Raw genomic sequence first — 26,281 nt, 5'->3', positions numbered from 1 at the left:
CCGTTGTCCAGACTCAGTCTCCTTTCCTGCAGCTCTGCTGTAGTCTCAGGGAGCCTTGTGCATCCTGGTGGTGAGACCAGCCGGGCCCCTACCCTTTCAGGCGAGGAGAGATGCCTTCTTCCCTGGATAACCCCCTTTTGAAAGCTCCCCTTCTGGGGCTGTGTGCCAACCCCACACCCCCTCTGGCCTAGGTATGACCTGCTGTGAGGACCCCCCATGGCGGCCGCCTTAATCACTGGGGAAGGGTCTGTTCCATGCAAGGCCAGGGACAGTGAGCAGGAAGAGGTGGGCTCCCACAGCCAAGCTGGGGCGCTCTCTCCAAAAAGGTGAGGGTGCCGGGGGGTGCCTGGGTCAGAGTTCAGGCAGGCGTAGAGAGCACGCACCAGCAGGGCCAGCCAAGAGGGTTTAAGGAAGTGGCTGTCGCTACAATGTGGGTGGAGTCGGGGAACTAGCAAACCCGGGACAGGCAGCCAGGGAGCCAGGGTTGACCCACGCCTCGGGGCAGGAGGGACTCAGGCAGACCCCCTGTGGCAGGTGGGATGACATAGGTGCTCCTGCCTGGGCCTAGGGAAAGGGGCCAGGGATAAAACGCCATCTCTCTCACCCCACCCCATTACTTTCTGTGAGCTTCCTCTTAGCCACACACGATGAGCAGCCGGTGGGCAGGAGCGCCCCTTGACGCAGCCATACAGGACAGAGGTGCCGCTGGGTGGGGTGTCTGGGGGGAGGGCAGACAGAGAACAGCCAGCACACAGCCAAACCCGTGCTCCCTAACCAGTCAAGAGAAACTTAAGGAGACGTGTTCACAACGGGCACAAAGACGATCATAAAACACTCCCGAGGACACAGGACTCGAAATAGAACATTTAGGGTGTTCCAGTATCACTGAGCTGTCAGCTCTCCCTAATTCAGGGCATAAATGTAATGCAATCCTAATAAAAACCTCATGAGTTTCTCTTTTAAAGAGAGCTAGAACTGATACTAATGTTCACATGGAAAAATAAACACGCAAGGCTTGCCAGGGAAAAGCTGAGCAGAAAGTGCCATGGGGCAGAGGGGAACGGGCCGGCCCTGGCAGACACGAAAGCACATGGTGGGGCCTCTTTCATGAGGACAGTGCCCTAATGGCACACAAATGCACAGGGCCGAGGGATAGGAGGCCACAGAGAGGCAGGTCCCTGCAGAGGCCGTGGGCGAGGAGGAGGCGCCCCTGCCACCAGCGCGGTCTTGGTATTTCACATAAAACGGTACTGGGACGGGTGGAAAACCATTTGGAAAAAAGATCCAATCAGATCCATTTCTCACACCATGCCCAAGAATAAACTCTAAGCACAAAAAGCTTAAATGTCCAAACACCAGAAACAGCGTCAGTAAATTCCTCTCTAAGAGCAGCGAAGAAGGGCTTTCTGTGACTATGAATAATCCAGGTATTCAAAGAAAATATGAATAAAATTTCCCATAAAAGCATCTTATGCAAGGAAAAAAATAAGCAAAAAGAAACGACAAAGGAACCAGGAGAAAATATATGGAACTCCCTTCGTAGGGAAATGGCTCCCGTCACGAAAACTTTTCCAAGTGAAGAGCCGGAAGTGCAGAATGCCAGAGCCGCTCCTCCGTGCCCCGGAGCCCGAGGGTCCTCCTTCCCCGCAGCCTTGCCGGCACGGTAGCGTGTCCTCAGACGTCTGAATGTTGCCAGTGCGATGGCAGAGAAGCGTTTTCTTGGTGTGGCTCCCATTTGCATGTGTCGCCTGTGAGGAAGCTGAGCACCTTCGCACGCGTCTAAGGGCCGTTTTTCCAGCCCCGCATGGGAACTGTGTGTCCATGCAGTTTGCTGACTTTTTGGTAAGATGTCTACAATGGATGGGTGAGTGAAAGAAAGCGCCACGCCAAACCACACGGGTAGTGCTCTGCCTGTTGCACGGAGTGTAGCTGGGACTGCCTGCCTTTGAAAGAAACGCAGGAAGAATAAACTAGAAATCAATGAGATCAGCTCCCTGCAGGGAGTGGGGGGTGGGGGAGGTGGGGACGGATTCTCCAGGGAGCCCAGCCTGGCACACGTTTCATGCACTTCTGACTTTTAGAAGCGTGTTAGTGCTCTGCATAGTAAGTCAGGAAGCATGAGAAAGGGAAAAATAAGACGGACAGAAAACAGGAAAAGTGGGCAAATTATATCTCAAATGAAGAACGTAGCCACTGTGAAAACCAAAAGGAAATGAACTAATCCAGGAAACCAGGAAGGCAGCCAGTGCCCAGCAGCCTCCACCTCTGGCAAGGTCAGAAGGAAAGCGGGGAAGTGCGAACGGGCCGGGCAGCTTCCCCGGCTCGGGCGTTTTTCTCTTGTAGTGGAATGCCCATGGCCACGCACCAGGGCACGCATCCATGTCGCTGGAAGACGGGAGTGTGGAGGGCCAGGAAGAAGCCCCCAGGCAGGGGCTGCACTCAAGTGGGACTCGTGATTTCCAAAAACACGCACGTGTGTGTGAACATGTGTAGGCATGTGTCCTTGTGTATGTATGTGTCTTTATGGTGTCCGTGTGCGTGCGGATCTCCGGGCGGTGGGTCTGTCTGTGTCTCTTAGGCCTGTCTGCTGAAAGGCCTAGAAGCCTAGTATCTTTCACGCTGGCAGCCAGACCTGGGTTGCTAATATATTACCCATTATACTACCAGGGCTCCTCAGAGAAGTGACGGATTTTAGGGCTGGTGCAAGAAAAGTACAAAAATAGCCTGGAACATGTTGTTATGCCAGCAAGTAACGAGGCACACACACACACACATACACACACACACACACGCATACAGACACACACGCGCACACACAGACACACACGCGCACAGATACACACGCACACACACAGACACACACGCACACAGACACATGCGCGTGCACAAACGCACATGCAGACACACACATGCATGCACACACACGCACACACAGACACATGCGCACACATGCACATGCACACAGACACACACGCATGCACACACAGACACACGCACACACATGCACACACACACGCACACACACACACATGCACACAGACACGCACACACACAAAGGTGGCATGGCACAGACTCCGGGGTCAACACGGAGGGCGCCTTCTGACCAAATTTGGACCCATTTGAGCACCAAAATATGGAAGTACAGCAATAACTCACTTGAAAAAAAAGGGGATTTGCAAGAACATACTAATAGATGACAGATGACTGATGGCCAGAGAGATAGATGATTGACAGGCAGAAAGATGATGGCAGATGATAGCTAGATAGGTAGGTACGTGATGGACAGATGATAGATAGATTGGTATATGACAGGTAAGTAGACAGGTAGGCAGATGGATGATGCCCAAATAGATATTGATAGGCGACAGGTTGGTAGATAGATGGATAGATAGACCCCAGAGGGTCAGTCACCCCATCAGTAGGTGACTGACTGATGATAGGTGGATGGAAGGGCGGCTTCAGCAGAAGGCTAGCTGCTGACCGGTGATGTGAGGAAAGTGCCGGGTTCGAAAGCTGAGATTCTGCAACTGAAGGTGAGACCATGTTGGCATCATTCACGGACACTCCATCAGGGGAAGTCTCCCCGTCCGTGGCGGTACGGCGTCTCCCCTGAGCGTGCCCCTGAGCTGGAAGGAACCACTGAGCAGGTGCCCAGAAGATCACTCTTCAGCTCCTCCACCAACGAACCAGAAACAACATCAGCAGTGAGAGGCAGACGGACGTCCTTCCCGTGCCAAGGAAAGACACATGCCCACATGGCGCTGCAGCAATGCTCACACTCCATCTAATCCCTGGGAACCACCAGACCACCCCAGATGAGGACCCACATGTTAAAGAAAGGCCAGTGTTCTACCAAAATGTCAGCAGCACACGTGACAGAAACCAGGGAAACGTTCCAGATGAAAGACTACAGTGACAAGACAGATCAATGCAACGCCTGATCCCAGCGTGGCCCTGTGCTGGAGGACAAGTGCCTCGGAGGACACTCTGGGGTCAGCTGGCAAGACGGGAACAGGGCTGGGGAGCGGGACCGGGTTAGGATGTAGCTTCGATGGCCAGCTCGCCACGAGGAGGGAAGAGATCTCTGTCTCGACGGTGCCGTGAAGGGCAAGCAGGGGTGAAACACGCTGGCAACCTAATACCAAATGCTTCAGAAAAGTCACCCACAGCGCGCCGGCAGCAAGGCAGTGAGAAATGAGCAGGGCAGGCTGGGAGCAGTCGCTGGGCCCAGGTGAGAGGCCTACGGGGTTCTTGCACTATTTTTGTTTTTCTAATTTTTCTGTTGTTTGAAATTATTTCCAAACAAAATGTTGGAAAAAAAAAAAAACAACACAACGAAAACGCTGCTGTCCACCAGCGCGTCTCAGTGAGGCACAGGCATCGCACGCGAGCAAATCTCTGCTGCTTGCTGCTGGTGGCTTCCAAGCAGCCAGCCCCTGCCCCTACCTACTCACCCCTCCAGGAGCCCTGGAGATAAAGGTGCACGAACACCCCACCACCATCAGAATAAAGCTTGCACAGTAACAACTAATAATCTGCTATAATAACGAACCCTGTGTGCACCGCACTTAACAGTTTATAAAGCATTTCCCAGGCTCCATAGGCTCTTCTGGCTGTGAAGTGAAATCTGTGCTCTATAAATTGCACCTCAATAAAGTTGTCAAGTTTTTGAAGGGGAGTCTTGGTACCTATTTTGCCGGGCTGTGGTGAGGATGAAGTGAAATCAGAAAATTACAAATTTGGGGAACTGTGAGGCAGCTTCTGAAACGGGGGTGTCTGGGCCCACCTGGATCACCATCCCCCAGGGAGCTTGTTACTGTGCGGATTCCGGGGGGCCATCCCCAAAGCTCTGGACAGTCTGGGACCCTCCCTTGTAGCTTCCTCGGGGAGGCCGGTCCAGAGGGCAGCTTCGGAAAGGGCAAGCAGAGGCAGGAAGCTGCCCTGGTACCTGGTGCTCTGGGTGGCTGGGCCCAGAGCTCAGAGCACTGCCCTGGGAGCACGGCCCTCAAGCTGAGCACTGTCCCAGGTTGGGGGAGCTGCCTGCACTGACCCTTTGCAGACTTTCTCCAGTGGGCGAGTGGAGTGGGCGGGCTCTGGCCCCTCCTAGCCCCTGGATGCCCGCCTGCTGGGGCCCGGCTGCAGGCCACCCCCCATGAATGCTCCAGGCCCCTGCATTTTAGGACAAGCTGGGCGGGGTGTCTGTGCTGTCAGCGAGGCCCCAGAAGCTCACTCAGAGGGAGTGCATATGAGCCAGCACCCAGATGCCACTCGAGACGCAGAAGGCGTTTCTTTGTCAACGTTAAAAACAATTTAATTGTGGTAAAAAAGACAGAACATAACATTTGCCGTCTAACCCAGTTCAGGAGGGCCCAGTCCTGATCCACGCTGTCCTGCGGCCACTGTCACCAAACCTCTCCAGGACCTTTTCAGTAAAACAGAAAGCGGCCCCATTAAACAACTCCCACCCTTCTACTCTCCGTCTCTGAGTTTGGCTGCTCTGGGAATCCCATGTAAGTGGAATCAGCTGGTGTCTGTCCTGGGGCTGGCTGATTTCGCTAAGCTTGGTGTCCTCAAGGGTCACCTATGTTGTGGCCTATGTCAGAGCATCCTTCCTCTTCAGGGCTGAATGATATTCCATGGCATGGGTGGACCACACTGTGCTTATCCACCCCCTAATGATGGACATCTGGGTGGCTTCCATCTTTCAGCTACTGTAAATCAGTCTTCTGTATCAAAAGCGTCTCCTCAAGACCTTGATTTCAATTCTTCGGTTATATACCTAGAAGCAGGATTGTGGGTCATAGGGTAATTCCACAGTTAAATCTTGAGGACACCCCACACTGCTTTCCACAGCGGCTGCCCCCTCTGACCTTCCCACTGTGCACAGGGCTCCAGCCTGCCCACGTCCTGGCCAACACTTGCCATTTTCCGTTTCTTTGCTCTAGTCACCATCCTAATGGGTGTGAGGCAGGAGTTTCATTTTGCACTGAAAGGACATCAGTGACTTGATATAGAATTTCATGACATCCTCCATGGTCACCATGGTTCACTGAAAACCTGACGGACGTGTTTTCTGGAGGGGGGCAGACACCTGTCTTTTGGCTGTACAGGCTGCGCCGTCGCGGCTGCGGCCACTGAGCTCTGCCCTCAAAGCAGGAATGCAAGCAGGGACAGCACTGCTCCTGAATAAAGGTGTGCAGCTGCTTTCCAATAAAACTTTATTTACAAAGCTGGGACAGCACTGCTCCTGAATAAAGGTGTGCAGCTGTTTTCCAATAAAACTTTATTTACAAAGCTGGGACAGCACTGCTCCTGAATAAAGGTGTGCAACTGTTTTCCAATAAAACTTTATTTACAAAGCTGGGACAGCACTGCTCCTGAATAAAGGTGTGCAGCTGCTTTCCAATGAAACTTTATTTACAAAGGTAAGTGGCAGGCCTAGCAGTTCCAGCAGCTGGCAGGTGGGAGACCCACCAGGACTGGGCAGAGAACCCAGAGGGTCTGAGCCCCAAAGGGCGTGTCCCTGTGCGTGTGCCAGAGGCGAGGAGACACAAACAGCAGACACAGGCTGTGCACTGCTGCCAGCTCCAGCAGCAGGGACCGACGGGAAAAACCAAAATTGGCAAAGCCATTCATGGCTCATGAAAAAGGGTGGGCCCTGCCATTGCCTTTCTGGAGCAACAAACGTAGACATTGGTGGACACCCACACGTGCTCCCACATGCAGGGCTTCCAGAAGTGCCAGCCGGGCAGTGCAGACTCAGACCAGGGCAGTGACAGGCTCCCCCCTGCCACCATGTGCCACTGGGAAGAGCCTCCAGGGACATTTGTGGGCTCCTGGGTGGCCCCAGGCTCCCCTTGCTTTCTCCAGCTGGAGCCAGCACCGGCTGAGCTCCTACTGTGTGCCAGGACCTGGGCCTGGCAGGACACGCAGGCCCCTCCGGCTCCACCAGCAACCTGAGGCAGTGGTAGGTTGGCCCCAGATCAGATGGCCCACAAGGGCACAGGGAGTTGAAGTGACCTGCTTGAGGACCCACGGCCATCAAGTGGGAAACCAAGACACGGAGCTATCAGCAGCCAGCCCGGGGACCCCAGAGGTGGAGGGCTGCTTGCTGTGGCTCCCAGGCAGACCCTCTGGCCCTCATGTCCTGCTTGAGTCTCTGGAGCCTTCTCTTTACACCACACAACGGCCATGAGTGTCTCAGGGGGTGGCTGCAAAGATTAATTAGATCATGTAGGTGAAACTCCTGGCCATGGGGAGCCCTCTCGAAGGCAGCTCCTGCTCCCAGGGAACCCCACCATCCAGTCGCAGCAGGAGCCAGGTCTGCCGGGCACCCCGGGCCCTGCTACTTGATAAACATCCATTCCCATTGAACACCCAGGTCCCGAAGTTTCCATGGATACCCTCCCCTAATGGCTTAATGAGACAAGGGCCCAGATTTTCCAAAACCTGCATGAATGTTGGCCCCAGGGGAAGCAACCCCATCCCAAGGGGTGGGCCCTGCTCAGCTCCCTCTGGAAACATCAGAGACAGAGTGGCCTGTGGTCCAGGAGTGGGGATTCAGGAAACAGCCGTCAGCCGCCAGCATGTGTGGATGGCCAAGGTCTATGAAACCCCAGCCCGGGACCCACGAAGTCGGAGGGCCTGTGCTCCGCCTCCCCCGCGTACTGCGCTGCCTCCCTTCCACCTGTGGGTTCCTTTCACTACATGCCAAGTGTGTCGCCACAGCAAACAGGAGCCCAGAGTCCCGACCCCTGCTGCTCCGGCCCTGGGCCCTCCAGAGCCATGTTGTGTGTGTGTGTCACACCGGCCCTGCCCACTGGGCACTACTGAGAGGCGTCAGGGCCATGCACCGTCCAGCCTGAGGGTCCTGGTCGGCAGAACCCAGCAACAGGTGATGGCGCCCGGGAGTTGCAGGGGAGAGCGGGGGAGAAGCTGCACTGACTGGCCCATCATCCATCTGGCCGTGGCCCAGGGTGGCCCTGCGCCTGAAGACATGAGGCCTTGGGCGGCCACTCTGGACAGGGAGGTGGGAGCAGGAGGGTCCTGCCACACCTGTTTGTTCAGGAAAGATGCTGACCCTTTGAGGCTTTCTCAGGAACCCCAGGAGCAGGTGGGATGCCTGGCCAGGGAGCACAGCACAGCCGTGGGCAGGTCTGCAGGCAGCCAGTGCTGGGGCAGTCACCAAGCCGGCACGGCCCACGGAAATGCTCCACTAAGTCGGGCACAGATGTGGGGAGATAGCAGCTGCGACCCTGGCCTCCCCACAGGCTGCCCGGAGTGCAGGCCTTCCTCAGGCACACACCACTGTTCATACTGAAACAGCATAGATTCCACCCACTCCAGGAGCAGGCTGGCTATCTGGGAAGAGTCTCCAGCTGAGAATATGCCCTGCAGGATGGACAGTGAAATGGAAGCCACACTGGATGCTGCCACAGCAGCCACGGGGCGTGAGCTGGGGTTGGGCAGCTGGGGGCTCCCTCCTTTCTGGGCTGCCCCGCTTGAACCTGCAGAGCAGGCCGACTGGGGATGTTGGCAGTGGAGAGGGTCAGTGCCACGCCTGGGCCTGAGGGACCCCAGCAGTGCTGGAGGCCTCCAAAGAGGGTAGGAGTCCTGCCTGAGCCCGGGCTGGCAGGGCGGGTGCTGGAGAGGCCACACCCACCTCTGCCCCGCACCTCGAATGTCAGCCAGGGGAATGGCTGGGCAAAGGAGGCCCAGGTAGAGTGACCAGGAGCAAGGCGAGCCAGGCTACCCAGTCCCTGTCCCCTCCCACCAGGCCGGTCACCTCATGCCCCAGCCCAGGCCCCTCCACCTCTGTCCCCTGGGACGTGGAGGCTTGGGACACTCTGCAGTTGGACGTTGGGGACCCCTGCAGGCTTCACAGCCTCTCCCTTGGCACCTTTGGCTGCATCTGCCAGCCGAGGCTGGGAAGCGCGGGCCCCAATCTCAGGCAGGAGGGGGTTGGCCTGGCCACTTGCAGCCCAGTACCTGCCCGACATCCAGCAGGACTAGGGACTCCCACCCTCTCCACCTCAGCACCCACCTACCAGCCACTCCTGACCACCCCACTCTGGGCTGGTCCCTGGTTCCTGCCCTGAGTAGCCCCCCATGGCATGAGAGGCACCCAAAGAAAGAGCTCATGTCCCCTCAGCCCCATGTTGGGGCCTTGGCAGACCTCAAGTGTCCTGAGGAGCCCAGAGGGATCCAACCTTTCCAGGGCTGTCAGAGGACTTCCTGGAGGAGATGGCCGGGGTGTTCTTGGGGGCTACAGAAGAGCAGGCCAAGAAGGTCATGGTGAGATGGGCGTTCTGTGCCCAGGCATCCTTGCGGGAAGGCATTGGGGGTGTGGGGGCAGAGCAGAGCCTGGTCTTCCGGAGCAGCACCTGTGGGGCAGCAGGCGTGAGGTGGGGCAGAAGCTCCAGCCACCCCAAGGGGGCTCTGGGCTGGGCTTCACTCCCCTGCCCGAACGAAGGAGGTCTCTGGAAGGTCCCTTCTGGCCCAGGAATCTCCCCTGAGGCCGAATGCCCCGTGACCAGCCCCCACACACCGGAGAGGCCAAATGCCCCATGACCAGCCTCCACACACTGGAGGAGGGCAGGGGGCAGGGGGCAGGGGAGAATGGCACCTGAGGCACACAGTTGTGGACCCTCTGCCCCCGGGGCCTGGTACTTGGGACTGGCTGGTGGAGGGACAGTGCAGGGTGGGGATGCGGCCCCTCCTGGGCTCCAGTGGGCCTTGCAGCTGGTGCTGTCAGTTTCCCAAGGGTACCTTCTCCCTTCCCTCCCAGCTACGAAGGGCAGGGGTGGAACTCTAAGACCGCAGCAAGGCCGGGGCCTGTGACCCGGAATCGGGACATGTGCCTCCTGGGCCTTGAAAAGGAGGAATTTGCCTCCTCGCAGGATTCATATATATACATGTATTTGCTGTAACTGAAACAGTATCTGGTATGAGGCATCTAATTACCACTTCTTCCTAGAAGTTGAGCTACAACCCAACCTGTGGATACAAAGCTTTTGCTAAAGTGAAACACGGTTTCCCAGGGCAATTCCAGTGACGCTGCCTTAGAAAGAACTTGGCTTTTGAAGTGTTTCTCTGCGTGTATTGCCGAGTCCCGATGAAATCCACTGTCTTTTGTTCTGGTTCCATTTCGAGGTACCTTTGTACTCCCGTGTTCCTGCATAACAATAGCTAATCGTTCCGCTCACTTAAAGAAGATCCTACCAAATTAGAATTTTTAGAACTGGGAGGGCTTTTAGAGAAATCAGAGCCAACCCACTCATTTGTCAGTGAGAAACTGAGTCCTGGGGTGAGTCCCTCAGCGCACCAGGAGGTTCTAGTGGAAGGTAAGAGCTGGGAGGTCCGGGGCTGGGCAGAGGGAAGTAAGGAAATGAATGGACGCAGGAGGCTGGCAGCGGGCAGAGGAACAGGGGACAGTCTGCGTTCCAATCCACTGCGCCTTGATGTCATCAGCACCCCAACCCTGACCCTCATCCTCACCCTACCTAACCCCATGGCACCCAACCCTACTCCAAACCTAACCTAATCCGTCAGCACCCAACTGTAGCCTTGACCCCAACCCCAACCACCTTCAAACCAGAGGAAAGGCAAGCACCCCCTCAAGGACCTCCCACTTTGCAGAGCGCTCTCACACCCTTCTTCGTGAGAAATAAAAGTGAAATCCTGCCATCCCCAACAGACTGCGCAGACCACTCCTTGGCCAAGGGGACCCCAGAGAAACCTCGGCAGCTGAGTTCCCAGCATGATGGGAGGGAGGTCGTACCCGCCTTCAGGCACCCCCTCCCTCCCTTGCTAACCAGCATTGACAGAAACTGGCTCTTCCAAAAGACCCTGCCCTGGTTTCAACCAATGCCTGAGCTGCCCCTCCCTAGTGCGGATTTGACACAGCAACCAGTCAGCGTTCCTTGCTGATAGGAGACCACAGGCCACAGAGAGCCCCTGCCAGTCTGCGGGGGATGCACAGTGAGGGTTTCCGTGTCCTCCGCTTCACCTTTTCACATCAGAGGGTGGAAAACCACAGCCCCAGGTCCTGCTGTCGCTGCCCTGTCTTGAATGTGGGTCCCACCGAGAGGCAGGAAGCTCAAGTGCATACACGCGTTTCTCCTCTCATGAATATTCATGACTCCTCCCATAGCTTGTTGAATATGTACATTAGGACCCCCCTCTCCCCTCAGCACACCTTCTGGTTCCCTTTGGGCCTTCCTGGAAGTGTCTGTTTCCAGCTTCTGGTCTGAGGCTACCCAACTCTTTATAAAGAACAAAGCTCACCTGGCTCACACCTGCAATCTCAGCAATTTGGGAGGCTGTGGTGGGTGGATCACAGGATCCAGAGATAGACACCATCCTGGTTAACACGGTGAAACCCTTTCTCTACTAAAAATACAAAAAATTAGCTGGGCATGGTGGTGCACACCTGCAGTCCCAGCTACTCGAGAGGACTGATTGAACCTGGGAAGCAGAAGTTGCAGTGAGCCGAGATCACGCCACTGTACTCCAGCGGGGGTAGAGCAAGACTGTCTCAAAAAAAAAAAACCTCTCCTCTCCTTTCCAAACTTAGGAACGTTGCCACTCTTCAGCTGACAACCTTTTAGGCTCTAGGAGCCCATTTCTTCCCCTGATGTGTCCGTAGGTCTCAGCTCACACAGTGAGCACTTCACAAACATTTGCTGGATGACTAGAGAGTCAGCATGTCCCTCTGTGACGGCTGGGTGTGCGTACTGGCCTGTCATCAAGTGTCTGCGGAGCCTCGTTCTGCCTCCAGAAGATTTGATTCATGGCTTAAAGCAATAGAAATTTATTCTCATAGCAATGGAGGCAAGAAGTCTGAGGTCAGGTGTTGGCAACGCTGTATTCCCCCTGAAGGATGCCGGGGAGGATCCTTCCCTGGCCCCCAGGAGTTCCTTGGCTATGACCCCATCTCTCCAGTCTCTGCCTCCATCTGCACATGGCCTCCCTCCCTGTGTGACTCCTCTTCTAATAATGACACCAGTCATATTGGATGAAGGTGGGCCCTGATCCAAAGATCACATTCACACGTTCTGGGGTTAGGACATAGATCTATCTCTCTGTGGGGGACACAATTCATTCCATAACCACAGCTTTCTTTCTCTCATTAATTAGGCTATCAGAAAACAATTAGCATATTTCCCATGAAAATCCAGAGCTGTGTCCCTCTTCCTGCGTGAGAACTGGCAGGGTGGGCTTGGGAGGTGGCTGTCTCCTTCTGACAGGGTGTGTGCCACCGACTCCCTGCCCTCCTCCTGCCTGAGTGCTGCAGCCCTGGAGGTGAGGCCCTTGATCTGCCCAGTGCTATGCAACTGGGGTGACTTGTCCCCCAGGGAATCTCTGGCAATATCTGAAGACATTTTTGGTTGTCATAACTAAGGAGTGCTTCTGGTACCTAGTGGGTAGAGGACAGAGATGCTGCCAAACTTCCTCCAACGCACAGGGCAGCCCCCACGACAAGGAAGAGTGCAGCCCAAAATGTCAGTGATGCATAGGTTGAGAATCCCTGTTCTACAGTGATGGGATATTGATCTGGGAATATGGCTGCCATGTAAGGACTACATTTCCCAGCTTCCCCTACCTAAGGGATGGTCATGTGACCAAGTTCTGGCCAATGGGGCATCAGCATAAGAGAGGAACACTATCTCCAGGTGAGGCCACCCTGTGATGGAAGGGCCATGGGCCCCCATCCCAATGTGAGGCCGTGGACGTGGTACCAGGGCCCAAGCTGGACCTGAAACTGGGGCTGTCCGCTAGGGATGGTGGGGAAAAGGCAGAAGGGGCCAGAAAGCCCTGCCCAGGCTCCTATGTGGGACAGAAAGGATCTTTATCTTGCTCAAGCTGCTGTGTTTTGGGCTCTAATGACAGCAGCATCGCCTGTATCTTGACTCACTCGCAGTTATAAATCTCAGGCCAGTCCCGTTGCCTCCCGTGATGAATTTCTGGTTTAAATCAGAGCCTTTCTGGGAAGGGAAAACTTGAGAAGAAAACAGCAGATCTTCTGAATTTGGGCCCAAGGTGTCCAGGTTCCAACACAAACATTCCAGGGCTGTGGGCAGCGGTGAGGACGGCCCGGCCTGCATCCCTGCCTTCCACAAATACCTGGGCATCGGGATCCATGCAGGAAGCTGGAGGAAGCTCGCGGGGTCAGGGCAAATGTGAGCATTCTTCGTTTATTTTCCCAAACATGTTAAGGACTATTCTGCATTTTCCTATTCAGAAAAACCTCAAAGCCAAACACAACAAAACAAATCTCTGAACCCCCTCCAGTTCTGAAGCACTTGTCTGCTGTGGTCAGATAGAAATCATGGGCATAAATTAACTTTTGTTGAATTAACCATTCCTATCCAGAACATTCTCTGGATTCTACCTGGAAGCAGCTGAAATACAAGGTATCAAACCTGAGGATGGCACGGGTGGCCTCAGGGAGCACATCATGCCTCACATGGGGTCACCTGCCACCTGTGGTCCTGCCCACACTTTCCCGTGGTTTCCGTAACCTCTGGCCACAGCTGGGGACAGGATCTGCCTCACAGTATGGCCCTTTGGAGCCAATGTCATATTCAGGGCTCAGCAGATGAGATGCAGCAGATCGGGTTGGAGAGCGGCTGGGGTGAGGGCTGCATCTCATGGTCTTAACTATGAAGCACAAATAAAACTGCCTGCCTCATGGAGAAAGGGGTTCCTTCATTCGCTCCTCATGCTGGGTGCTGGGGTGAAGGGCTGTCTAGCACTGGGGTGTGCGTCCCAAACAGGCTACATGGGAAACAGCAGCCCCCACGGTGGGAAAATGTCGCTGACTGAGGGTCCCCAGCGAGGTGACCACTCTAGGGGGAGAAGCCCCAGTGTCCAGCCAGGGGCCCCTGTGCAGTCTTTGTTGGGGTGGGCGGCTACCACACAGGTGGTCACTGTGGGTGGAGACTGGATAGGGCAAGGCCTGAGCCGGAGCCCCAGTCACCGGCCACTCCTTGGGGACCTGGGTAGCCAGTCTGCACCCACGGCCTCTGCCTCCTCATCTGCGAAGTGGGGAAACCACAGCACCCAACCCTCAGGGGCAACATGAAGGTGGAATAAAATAAAAGGCTTTCAGATTTTGTTGAACACCCTGACAAATCCTTGGAGGTCTCCGGAGGACAGCCGCCCAGGTTGGGGAGGTCCAGGGCGAGGCCGGATGAGTCAGTGGAGGATGCCCGGGCAGCGGGTCCTGGACTCCAGCAACTGGCTGGCAGGGGTGGGGTGGCCCATGGACCGGTGGAGGAAATGGCCCAGGAAGCCTTCCCTGCACTGCTAAGGCCAGGACAGAAGCCCCTCCACAGGAAGCCCTCTACTGCTCCAAGCCAGCACAGAGACCCTCAGCTCCTGCGGACAGACACTGCCCAAGGCTGATTGATCTGTGTCCCCAAGCCCCGCATGGAACCTGACACAGCGGGACAACAGAACTGTGTATTCGGTGTTGAAAATAATCAGAGCTATCTTAAGACGGACTTGGGATGCTCAGAAAGTGGTGAGCTCCCCGTCACCTGGGGTGTGCAAGCAGAGGCTGGGAACAGCCTGAGGCACGTCACAAGGCAGACTCAAATGTCAGCTGGATGCATGCAGATCCAACAGTCATGATGAAGATGAAGATGAGGAGGAGGAGGAGGAAGAAGAGGAGGGTCAACTGTGACTTACTGAGAGCTTGCTACACGCCAGGGAGGCTAAGGTCTTAGTTCTCTTTATTAGAATTGTTTTTATTTGCCAGAGTAACTCAAGCACTTGGAACACATTGAACAATACAGAGGTAAAGAGAGATGCTGCAAGCCAGGTACCCAGGTACACATGGGCCGGCCAAGGCACCTGGTACACAGCACCCATTAGTCTTGAAACCTGTGTTACGGGCTGAGAGGTGAAGTAATTTGCAGAAGGACCCACAGCTGGTGAGAGGCTGGGGGTGGGGCAGGGTTTCAGTCCCCTCTCCGAGCTCTCCTTGGAGTCCTGAGACGCAGCTCAGCCTGGCCCTCCTCTCCTCCCCTGGTGGCCCCTGACAGCCACGTGTCCTCCTCCCACTGTGGCCCAAGACTCCTGGGGCAAGTTGGTGCAGCCCAGGGTGCAAGCCATGTGCCCACGCACCAGGCTCCATCCCACCTGGACCTAGCGGGGCTGGCATTTTCATCTCCCATTGTGGGACTCCCGGGCTCTACCTCACACTCCCACAGTGCCCTCCAGGACTTGGGGGCTTGGAAAGACCCAGAAAGACCACTGAGTCCTTCAGTACACAGGTGGTGAAGCAGAGGCTCAGACTTGCCCAAGACCACACATGGCTCCACAGCCGAGGCAGGGCTGCCAGCTGACATCCTTCAGGACTGTCTGGAATTGGATGGTGTATAGCACTCGTGGCTTCTACCACGCAGGCTTCCACTCACCCATCCCTCAAACACCCAAGGGCATTGCACCCAGCTACTGCCGCTGCGGTGAGACACGATCGAAAACACCGCTGCTTAGAACCACACCAAGCTTCCTCTTCCAGCGCTGGAGGTCAGAAGTCTGAAGCAGCCTGCAGGGCGTCTGGAGGCTCCATCTGTCTCTGCCTCTCCAGCTCCGGACGTCCGGGGGTCCCATTTGTACATCACTCTGACCTCCGCTTCTGGGATCCTCCCACCTCTTTCACTTACAAAGGCCCACTGGGGTCATCGGGGGTCACTGACCGACTGCAAAGTCCTTGGTCAAGCCTGCGAAGTCCCTTTGGCATGCAACGGCACATGGATGTGTGGGAGGTCACTTTCCAAAGGAGGCAGAATTGGGCTGGGGACAACACACGGCTCAGACTCGTTCAGCCGCAAGTTACAGAGCCTTCCTCCCTAAAAGGATAACACAGTAAGTCTACTTAGTGCTTCCCTCAGTAGAAGGAGTCTGGCCCAAGGGTGGCTCCTGGTGCATGTGTGCGGTTCTTGGAGGCTCAGGAACAATGGCACTGTGGACACAGCCTCTTTCCTCCCATACTTTTCATCCTCATCCTCAGTTCCTCCTGGTCACAAGACAGCTGCTGCAGCTCCAGGCATCACGTCCTCACATGTGACCAGCCAAGCAGGAAGGCAGGCCGTGGGCCCTCTGGCGCATTTCGCCCTTGTCCTCAGGGAGGTTTCATTGGCTGTGACGGGGTCAAGTGGCCTCCCTCCTGCAGCCACCCTGCGCTGAGCAGACCCTGGCCTGAGACCTCTGCAGACGTCATTGTGGGGAGTGTGCACAGTGGCCATGGAGGCTGGGAAAGGTCACAGAGGAAAACCCGGCCAGCTGGAACCCGGAGTCCAGGCAGCAGGCTCGCTGCCAGCCTGCCCTCAGAGCCAGGCCCAGGACGGGGGGCAGGAGGTGAAGTCTTCCGGGGCCGTCCCGGCCTCGTCACCTCTGTCTCCAGGGCTGCCCCCTGAGACACTCCATGGTGTTTGCAGACAGCATGACGACTGAAGCGATGAGGGGCTGTGGGCTGAGGCCAGGCACTGCAGGGACCTGAATGTCAGGCTTGGGCAGCTGGGGGCAGCAGCTGAGGACAGCGGAGAGCCCCTAGCAGGAGGAGCCAGTTAGAGACTGGAGCAGGTGCAGCAGGTGAGCAGTGGTGGGGCTTGCAGGAGGCCTCGTGGTGATGGAGAGGGTGGGGGGTGGCGGGGATCTGAGCTACGACCCCAGCCGGGCCAGGGCTGGGTACACAGCTGGTGCTCGGTAAGACATGCCGACCCACTGCTTTAATCTGTGACACTCACTGCAAATCAAGGCCAGTCCCGAAGCAGTTCTTTCTCCAGAGGGCCTTAGCCAGCTCTGTGAGAACCTGACTGTGCCAAACCCATCAATGTTGATCGATATGCAAGAGCTCAGAGTGCCAGCCCGGGCCGCGGCTCCCTGCCACAGCCTGACAAGACCAATCAGCTTCTGCAATTCTTCAGGGAAGGGCCGGGAGAGAAGCGAGCCTCATTTTTTCCCTGACTCGTCTTTAAAAATGAAATTTCAAATAAACATGGAGAAAGAAAGCTCAGCTTAGCTTCAGGGAGAAAACATGTCCTCGTGGTCTTGAGACAAGAAGGGAGGCTGGCTTCCCTCTGTTCCTGCACCCACCAGGGCTGAGTGGACAGGGGTCTCCCTGACTCCAGCCTCTTCCCTTTCCCCTGCAGGCACCAACTGAGAGCAGAGACAGGCAGGAGGCGACACCCCCATTCCAGGGCTCACAGCCAAGTTGGGGAGGGGGCTGTTCAGGGCTGGCACGGGCCTTGGAATGCTCTGGTCCAATGTTCCCATTTTACAAACAGGGAAAACTGAGGCTCTGGAAGCCATAAGGCTCCCCCATTGCCAGACAATAAGTAAGGGAATCAGCAGGAGCTTAAAGCCACATGATGACCCCAAACTCCATGGAGCCAAGAAAAGGGCCTGCTGGCCAGGGGCACTGGGGCCTGGCACAGGCAGCCACCGGGTGGAGGCAGCCCCTGCACTCAGCACCCAGCAAGCATCAGTGCGGCTGAGGCTGGAGCCAGGCCGGAAGCCATCCCACCACCAGGCTTTCATCGAGTTCCTTCTGTGAGCTGACAGCCCGGCCCTGGACCAGGCAGTAGGGACAGGACACCGTTGAGCACATCGTTACTGATGATGGCCACATCCCCGAGGGCATGAAGAGGCCAGCAAAAGAGGCCCAGACCCAGTCTGGGAGGTCAAGGAGGCTTCCTGGAGGAACATGACAGGACGAGTCTTGAGGGAGCCCTAGGAAAGATGGGCAGAGCGCGTCCAGGCCTGTGGACAGCACATGCCCAGGCCCAGGGTCCTCAGTGGGTAGACAAGGGGCCTCAGCCTGGAAGGGAGGGCTGACTGCAAGAGACAGGTTGAGCTGCGCAGACCGGCAGGGGGGGCGGGGGGGCGCAGAACCCAGCCACATGCCCGGAAGAGCTGGCTGCAGCCGCAACCCAGAAATACATCTCCTCAGCCTAGAAGGGTAGGCAAGTTCACATGTGCTACATGTGTGTGCACATCCATATATGCAAACTCACGTGTGCATGGGGACAGATGTGTTCATCACAGGCACACACGTGTGCAGTGCATGTATGTGTGTATCCGAACAAGCAAGGGTGTGCCTGCAGGCAGTAGCACAGGTGTGTGCACATATTTGTCTACATATGCCAGTGTGGTGCACATCCATGTGTAGAGATACGTGCGCGAAAAGCATGTATGTTAGTGCATGTGCGTGCACCTGCATGTGACTAGTACATGGACGTGTGTGCAAACATAGGCATGCATGTGTGTGAACATGTACATGTGCATACATGTGTGTAGATTATGTATGGATGCATGTATGACACATGGTGTGTGGAGGCTGTGGGTGTGTGCATGCATTTGGGTATGAAGGCATGCATGTGTGTGAACATGTATATGTGCGTACATGTGTGTAGATTATGTATGGATGCATGTATGACACATGGTGTGTGGAGGCTGTGGGTGTGTGCACGCATTTGGGTATGAAGGCATGCATGTGTGTGAACATGTATATGTGCGTACATGTGTGTAGATTATGTATGGATGCACGTATAACACATGGTGTGTGGAGGCTGTGGGTGTGTGCATGCATTTGGGTGTGAAGGCATGCATGTGTGTGAACATGTACATGTGCGTACATGTGTGATTATGTATGGATGCATGTATGACACATGGTGTGTGGAGGCTGTGGGTGTGTGCATGCATTTGGATGTGAGGGCATGCATCTGTGTGAACATGTACATGTGCGTACATGTGTGTAGATTATGTATGGATGCATGTATAACACATGGTGTGTGGAGGCTGTGGGTGTGTGCATGCATTTGGGTGTGAAGGCATGCATGTGTGTGAACATGTACATGTGCATACATGTGTGATTATGTATGGATGCATATATGACACATGGTATGTGGAGGCTGTGGGTGTGTGCATGCATTTGGGTGTGAGGGCATGCATGTGTGTGAACATGTACATGTGCATACATGTGTGTAGATTATGTATGGATGCATGTATGACACATGGTGTGTGGAGGCTGTGGGTGTGCATGCATTTGGGTGTGAAGGCATGTGTGTGAACATGTACATGTGCATACGTGTGTAGATTATGTATGGATGCATGTATGACATGCTGTGTGGAGGCTGTGGGTGTGCATGCATTTGGGTGTGAAGGCATGTGTGTGAACATGTACATGTGCATACGTGTGTAGATTATGTATGGATGCATGTATGACATGCTGTGTGGAGGCTGTGGGTGTGCATGCATTTGGGTGTGAAGGCATGTGTGTGAACATGTACATGTGCATACGTGTGTAGATTATGTATGGATGCATGTATGACATGCTGTGTGGAGGCTGTGGGTGTGCATGCATTTGGGTGTGAAGGCATGCATGTGTGTGAACATGTACATGTGAATATGTGTGTAGATTATGTATGGATGCATGTATGACACATGGTGTGTGGAGGCTGTGGGTGTGTGCATGCATTTGGGTGTGAAGGCATGCATGTGTGTGAACACGTACATGTGCGTACATGTGTGTAGATTATGTATGGATGCATGTATGACACATGGTGTGTGGAGGCTGTGGGTGTGTGCATGCATTTGGGTGTGAAGGCATGCATGTGTGTGAACATGTACATGTGCATACATGTGTGTAGATTATGTATGGATGCATGTATAACACATGGTGTGTGGAGACTGTGGGTGTGTGCAAGCATTTGGGTGTGAAGGCATGCATGTGCATGAATAGCTTTGCATGCTTGCACGCATGTGCAGATATGTGTATGCATGGGTGTTCAAGCTTGCATGCACATAGATGTGTGTATACACACATGCATGCCTTGATATGTGTATTCATGTGTGTGCATTATCTGTGTGCACACGGATGTGTGGACACGTGTGGACGCTGTACTTGTGTGCATGTGCATGACTGCCTGTACGTGCAGGGAGGGGCCTCAAGGAGCCAAGCTCCCCTCCACCCGAGCTGAGCCTGCTCAGGAAACCCAGAGCGCAGCATCCCAGGCAAGGCAGGCACCCAGTAGGTGTGCACCCACATCCCTTCAGAGGACCCACCCACAGCCTGCCTGGTCCCTAGCTCTCTTTGGCACAGCAGCCAGGGCCCAATGTCCCACGACTATATGGCCCTGGCTGGACCAACCTTGTCCCCATGCATCACGGGTGAGATACAGGCAGGTTCACCTCTACAGTTCCAGGACGCATCACTTGTAGGTTCTCAGTTGTAGGAAACACTTCTAGGTTTCCCTTCTGAAATGTGCCCCCTCCCCCAGTGTAGCCCCTACACATGTGCACACAGACAGCCCCTGCAGCCCCCGCCAGTGCAGCCCGACCCCCCGCAGCACCCTCCCTCATCACCCCTCCTGGTGGTGCCCTATCATGCCTTTTCAGGACAGGAAGTCTTGCTGGGCGTGCGCTGTTCTGCTTGCTATGGACAATCTGGAGCAGTTCCTCAAGCCTGATTTCAATGTCTGGGTTAAGAGGACTCTCCAGCTCCCTGCAGGCCCCAGGGCCTCCCACCACAGGCAGGCCTGCGGGCATTGCAACCCCTCTGCGTGGCCCAGGGCTTCACTTCCCCTAAGTTCTGGGTCCAGCTCTTTGCCCCTGGGCTCCATCCAGGCCCTGGAATGGACCCTTCTGCCCCTCCCTGATCATGCCAGGCGATGTTGCCAGCAGCATGTCAGCATGCTGGCTGCCGTCCCCAAGGGCCCAGGCCACTCACTGGCCAGGCACTCCAGATGCCCTCAGCCTGGCCCGTGAGTGGTCCAGGCCTTCAGCTCTCCTGAGCAGTGGGAGCGAGCACCTGGCTCAGGGCCCCAGGTGCTCCGTGCCCTCTTCCCTCCAAATTCCTGTGCCTGGGCTGCCATTTCTTGGGAACACAGGAGCCAGGATCCTGGATAGATGCCCCTACCCCTGTGCGTCCCCGAAAGCACTTCTCACAAAGTGAGAGACCCTCGTGCTGCGGGTTGGGGCACGTAGATGCCGAGGGAGAGAGGCCTTCTCCAAAGCCTGCATCCCGCCCCTGACACTGCTCTTTCCTGAGTCTTCCTGTCTCCCCACGCCCCAAGTACAAAGCCCACCCCCACTGGAGGAAACGCAGCCTACAGGGGCCCACCCCTTCCTCCTGCCACTTCCTCATCCTCTAAGCACAGTTTGGTCACCTCCTCCCAGAAGCCTTCCTTGTCAACTTGGCTCCCAGGCTGGGGAAGGAGCCCCAGGGCATTGATGGTTGTCAGTGCATTCATCTCCGTGGGTGGCACTGTCCACCCCAGATGGTGTGCACCTCCATTGAGGCCAGGCCCCCCTCACTCTGCCATCTCATAGGGCTCAACAGAGACAAGGGCTCCAGCATGCCAACCATGGAGGAAGCAGGTCTGTGTGGGCTTCCCTGAAAAATGCACCTTCAGGTGCCCTGGACAGGTGGCACCTTAGGCTTCCAGGACCAGGAGGGCCTTTAGCAAGGATGGTGAGTCTCCACCGTCCCGGGGCAGACACTTCCCACAGGACAGCCATGGCCCTTTGCTTCCCCGAAGGGCATATGTGCCCAAGACTAGCACAGGACTGGCGCCGAAGGCTTTGGCTCCAAAGTGCGCCCCTGCTGGGCAGGCCCATCATCTGAAATATTTGCTTTCTGCCTGACCCGGGCTCGACCTCCACACCCCCAGGGCAGGCCCTGCTGATGACAACACGGAGTCCATGGCTCCCGGCGGCGTCTCTTCGGAGACAGACAAGATCCCCTGGTAAAGCTGCACAGCTGAGAACACGACAGGCCCTGTGCACGGGCACGGATAGGCATCCCGAGGGCGGGGGCAGTCACTCCAGCCCCTCCTCATGCTGACCTCCTAGGCACCCAGAAGCCGCCCCTTCCCCACCAGCTTTAGTCACAGGGTGGACAGCCTCCCTCCCTCCTTCCCTCCACCACGCCCATGCAGGGAGGGTCCAGCCGGGGGGGTGCGTTCCTGGACGGCTGGGGGAAGGATCACCGCTTCGGTCCTTGCAGAGAAACGTCAGGCCTGAGAATTCCAGCTCTCCTCCTGGACCACCTCCTCCCTGGAGGTCCCTCTCCCACAGACCCCAGGCCGCCTGGAGACAGAAGCCAGCACCCAACATGGGCCACAGAGTGACAGTGCACATCTGCAGAATGGAGGTGCAGGGACAGAGGCGAGGGTACACAGGGGCTATCTCAACAGCCGCTCTCCCTCGAGCCCACCCTTGCAAAAAGCTCATCATCCAGGCAGCACGGTTCTGGGTGTGTCAGAGGTGGCGACCTCGAACATCTCTCCATCCCTTACAAGCAGGGCCTGGAGCATCAGGATGAAACTTCAGTCGCTGCTAACATGGGTGCAGGGCTGGGAGCTTGCCCAGGGCTTCCACAGGCACCGCCGCTAGTTATGATTCATGCTCCAGCAGCGCTGGGAAGGGGGCCGAGGGAACTGAGGCCGGGGTGGGTGCGGAGGTGGCTCTGCCGGGGAGCGCCGAGCCAGGATCTGGTCCAGACCCTAAGCTCGGCAGGACCCGTGCGCACCCAGGCAGCGTCGCGTCCTCCCCCAGGCTGCCAGAGGCTGCTCTGCCATCAGGCCATGGACCCCGAGCCGCCCGAGCTGCGCGCTCGCGTGTGCGCGCCCCCGCCTGCGCCCAAGCCTGCGCCGGGGGAGGCGAAGGAGGCTCCCGTCTTAGAAAGAGCAGCTTCTGGAACTCACCGCCCAGGCCGGCCGCCTCTCGGCCCCGTCCCGCAGGCTGCAGGCGGCCCTGGAGGGGGCGCCCTCGCCGAGCGCGCGACCCGCGCCGCCGCCTCGGACTCCTCCCCCGCGCCGCACGGGCAGGTTCGCCCAGGCGGCCGCGGGCTCCGGCTCCCGGCCGGCTCCCCAGGGCCCGCGGCCCGCCCCGCCCCGCGCGCCCGCCCCGCTGCGCAACTCGACCCAAGTTGGAAGCCGAGCCAGGGCGGCCGCACTCGCGCCTAGCGCAGGGCGGCGGCGGCGCAGCTCCGGCGAGCGAGGCGGCGGCCGCACGGCCGAGCGTGGACCGCGGGGGGGTGCCCGCGCCGAGTAGCAGCCGGAGGACTCGCGGCGGCGCCGGCGCCCCGCCCGGGAAAGTAAAGTTGGAGCTGGAGGGAGCGCGCGGACGCGGGGGCCCGGAGGAGCGGCGGCCCGCGCCCCGGTGCGCCAAGCCCTAGCCGGCCGGATGGGAGGCGGAGCGCCTGGGCCGCCGCCGCCGCCTGTCGCCTGCGCCCCGGCCGGGCTCCGGGGCCGCGGGGCCGCTCGGGCACGCCCGCTCGGGCGCCGCGTCGCCGTGGGCTCGCCGCCGGGGCACTCCCCGTGAGCCGGGCCGAGGGCGGGGCCGCGCGAGGACCCCGGGACCTGCCCCCCTCCCCCCGCCGCCGCCGCCGCGTCGCCGCTCGCTCCGGGCGCCTCCCGCTCAGCACTTACGCGCTCGGCAGCTGCGGGGAGCCCGGCAGCCACGCTCTCCGGCGCGCCGCCCGCGGAGCCACCACGGCCGGGGGCCGGCTGCGGAGCGCCGCGGTCCCCGGCGGGCGCGCCCGAGCAGCAGGCGGCGATGCCGGCGCGGACCCAGGCTGGGGGGCGCCCGAGCTGCCGCGGCTGCGCCCCGGCTCCAGGAGGGACCGCGTAGCTCGCGGGAGGACCATGGCGTCCCCGGCGCTGGCGGCGGCGCTGGCGGTGGCGGCGGCGGCGGGCCCCAACGCTAGCGACGCGGGCGCCAACGCCTCGGGGGCTCCCTGGGGGCCGCCGCGCGGCCAGTACTCGGCGGGCGCGGTGGCGGGGCTGGCGGCCGTGGTGGGCTTCCTCATCGTCTTCACCGTGGTCGGCAACGTGCTGGTGGTGATCGCCGTGCTGACCAGCCGGGCGCTGCGCGCGCCACAGAACCTGTTCCTGGTGTCGCTGGCCTCGGCCGACATCCTGGTGGCCACGCTGGTCATGCCCTTCTCGCTGGCCAACGAGCTCATGGCCTACTGGTACTTCGGGCAGGTGTGGTGCGGCGTGTACCTGGCGCTCGACGTGCTATTCTGCACCTCGTCGATCGTGCACCTGTGCGCCATCAGCCTGGACCGCTACTGGTCGGTGACTCAGGCCGTCGAGTACAACCTGAAGCGCACGCCGCGCCGCGTTAAGGCCACCATCGTGGCCGTGTGGCTCATCTCGGCCGTCATCTCTTTCCCGCCGCTGGTCTCGCTCTACCGCCAGCCCGACGGCGCCGCCTACCCGCAGTGTGGCCTCAACGACGAGACCTGGTACATCCTGTCCTCCTGCATCGGCTCCTTCTTCGCGCCCTGCCTCATCATGGGCCTGGTCTACGCGCGCATCTATCGCGTGGCCAAGCTGCGCACGCGCACGCTCAGCGAGAAGCGCGCGCCCGCGGGCCCCGACGGGGCGTCCCCGACCACCGAGAACGGGCTGGGCGCGGCGGCTGCGGGCGCGGGCGAGAACGGGCACTGCGCGCCCCCGCGGGCCGACGTGGAGCCGGAGGAGAGCAGCGCGGCGGCCGAGAGGCGGCGGCGCCGGGGCGCGCTGCGGCGGGGCGGGCGGCGGCGCGCTGGCGCCGAGGCGGGCGCGGGCGGCAGCGCTGACGGGCAGGCGGCGGGGCCGGGAGCGGCGGCGGAGCCGGGGGCGCTGACCGCCTCCAGGTCCCCGGGCCCCGGCGGCCGCCTGTCGCGCGCCAGCTCGCGCTCCGTCGAGTTCTTCCTGTCGCGCCGGCGCCGGGCGCGCAGCAGCGTGTGCCGCCGCAAGGTGGCCCAGGCGCGCGAGAAGCGCTTCACCTTCGTGCTGGCCGTGGTCATGGGCGTGTTCGTGCTCTGCTGGTTCCCCTTCTTCTTCAGCTACAGCCTGTACGGCATCTGCCGCGAGGCCTGCCAGGTGCCCGACCCGCTCTTCAAGTTCTTCTTCTGGATCGGCTACTGCAACAGCTCGCTCAACCCGGTCATCTACACGGTCTTCAACCAGGACTTCCGGCGGTCCTTCAAGCACATCCTCTTCCGACGGAGGAGAAGGGGCTTCAGGCAGTGACTCGGTCTTGCCCGCCTGGCCCGGGGATCCTGGACAGCTAGCGCCACGCTCGGGGCTGGGCGGAAGGGACGGGGCAGCCGGGCGGGGGAGCATTCCCATTGCGCCCGGGATGGATAGGCCTCCAGGGCGCAGGGGAGGGTGCGCCAGGGCAGGAGCTAGGCTCCGGGGAGCGGGGAGGAGAGAGGGGGAGACCCCTTTGCCTTCCCGCCTCAGCGTGGAGCTGCTTCTGGGGCTCCCTCCGCAGCTCCAACTCCGGGGAGCCTGCGGAGGTGTGGCTGTGAGGTCAGGGTTTTAGAGAGCAGTGGCAGAGGCAGCCCCCTAAATGGACGAGAAAGGAGCCCCCCAAACACACCACCACTCCCTATCCCCGTCTGACCAAGGGCTGACTTCTCCAGGACCTAGTCGGGGGGTGGCTGCGGGGGCAAGGAGAAAGCACCGACAATCTTTGATGACTGAAAGTATTTAAATGTTTGCCAAAAACAACAGCCAAAACAACCAAACTATTTTCTAAATAAACCTTTGTAATCTAATGTTGGGTGCGGCACTCAGTCCTTGAGCCTGGGGGCTGGGGGTACCTTCCAGACCCTCATCCTGCCTGACACCCCCTCATCCAATGCTGGATGGAGGGCACCCTGGGGCTCCAGGTTCCAGCTTCCCTCTTGCGTGAGAAGGAGGGTGTCTCTTTTTTTCAAGCTAACCCTTTGGATACATGGAAACTCTGTACTCAGAATTCCTGTGCGGAGAGTAGCTAGGAGGCGAAAGGAGCCTAGAACCCCCAGGTTGGCCCTAAGTTTAGATTCTGGGGGACAGTCTCCCCACATTCCCATTCCTGCCCTGCGCCCTCCCCCACTCTGGTGTTCAGGGCCTCCGGGTGGAAGAGGTGGGGCTCTTCCAGTCCCAGCCTAGAGTAGCTCTGAGCTAGTCCTCCCAGATCTATGGGCATGACTCTTGGGTGGGGAGAGGGTGGGCTTGAGGCCGGCAAGCCTGGACACTGTCATTTCAGACCAGAGGCTCTGGCCAGGTTCAGCTGCTGCCACGTTCTTATTTGTGAAGCAAAGGAGAAGTCGCTGAGGCTCTGGAGCAGCTGAGTGGGACCAGCTGGCAGTGGCTGGGGCGGGCCTGGAGCCCGCCTGTTTTCCGGAGCCCCCAGGGTTTCCCAGTGCAGTTTCCCTCCCCTTCTCCACTGTCAGGCCCAGCAGGTGTCCACACACTGTCCTCACTGCTGCTTGAAGAAGGGCAGCAGA

At 58.2% G+C, this 26,281-nt stretch overlaps 1 protein-coding gene across 1 annotated transcript; it reads left to right on the top strand.

The window, feature by feature from the left end:
* The first annotated feature begins 22,512 nt into the window (after positions 1-22,512).
* Positions 22,513-25,567, top strand: ADRA2C (adrenoceptor alpha 2C). The gene has a single exon (XM_017970670.4). It carries the CDS (start codon positions 23,661-23,663, stop codon positions 25,035-25,037), a length of 1,377 nt encoding a protein of 458 aa, XP_017826159.2. The 5' UTR covers positions 22,513-23,660; the 3' UTR covers positions 25,038-25,567.
* The last annotated feature ends 714 nt before the right edge of the window (positions 25,568-26,281 follow it).

This window comes from Callithrix jacchus, chromosome 3 (assembly GCF_049354715.1).
Source record: "Callithrix jacchus isolate 240 chromosome 3, calJac240_pri, whole genome shotgun sequence".
Taxonomy (NCBI): Eukaryota; Metazoa; Chordata; class Mammalia; order Primates; family Cebidae; genus Callithrix; species Callithrix jacchus.
This window is presented reverse-complemented; position numbering and strand designations above follow the sequence as displayed.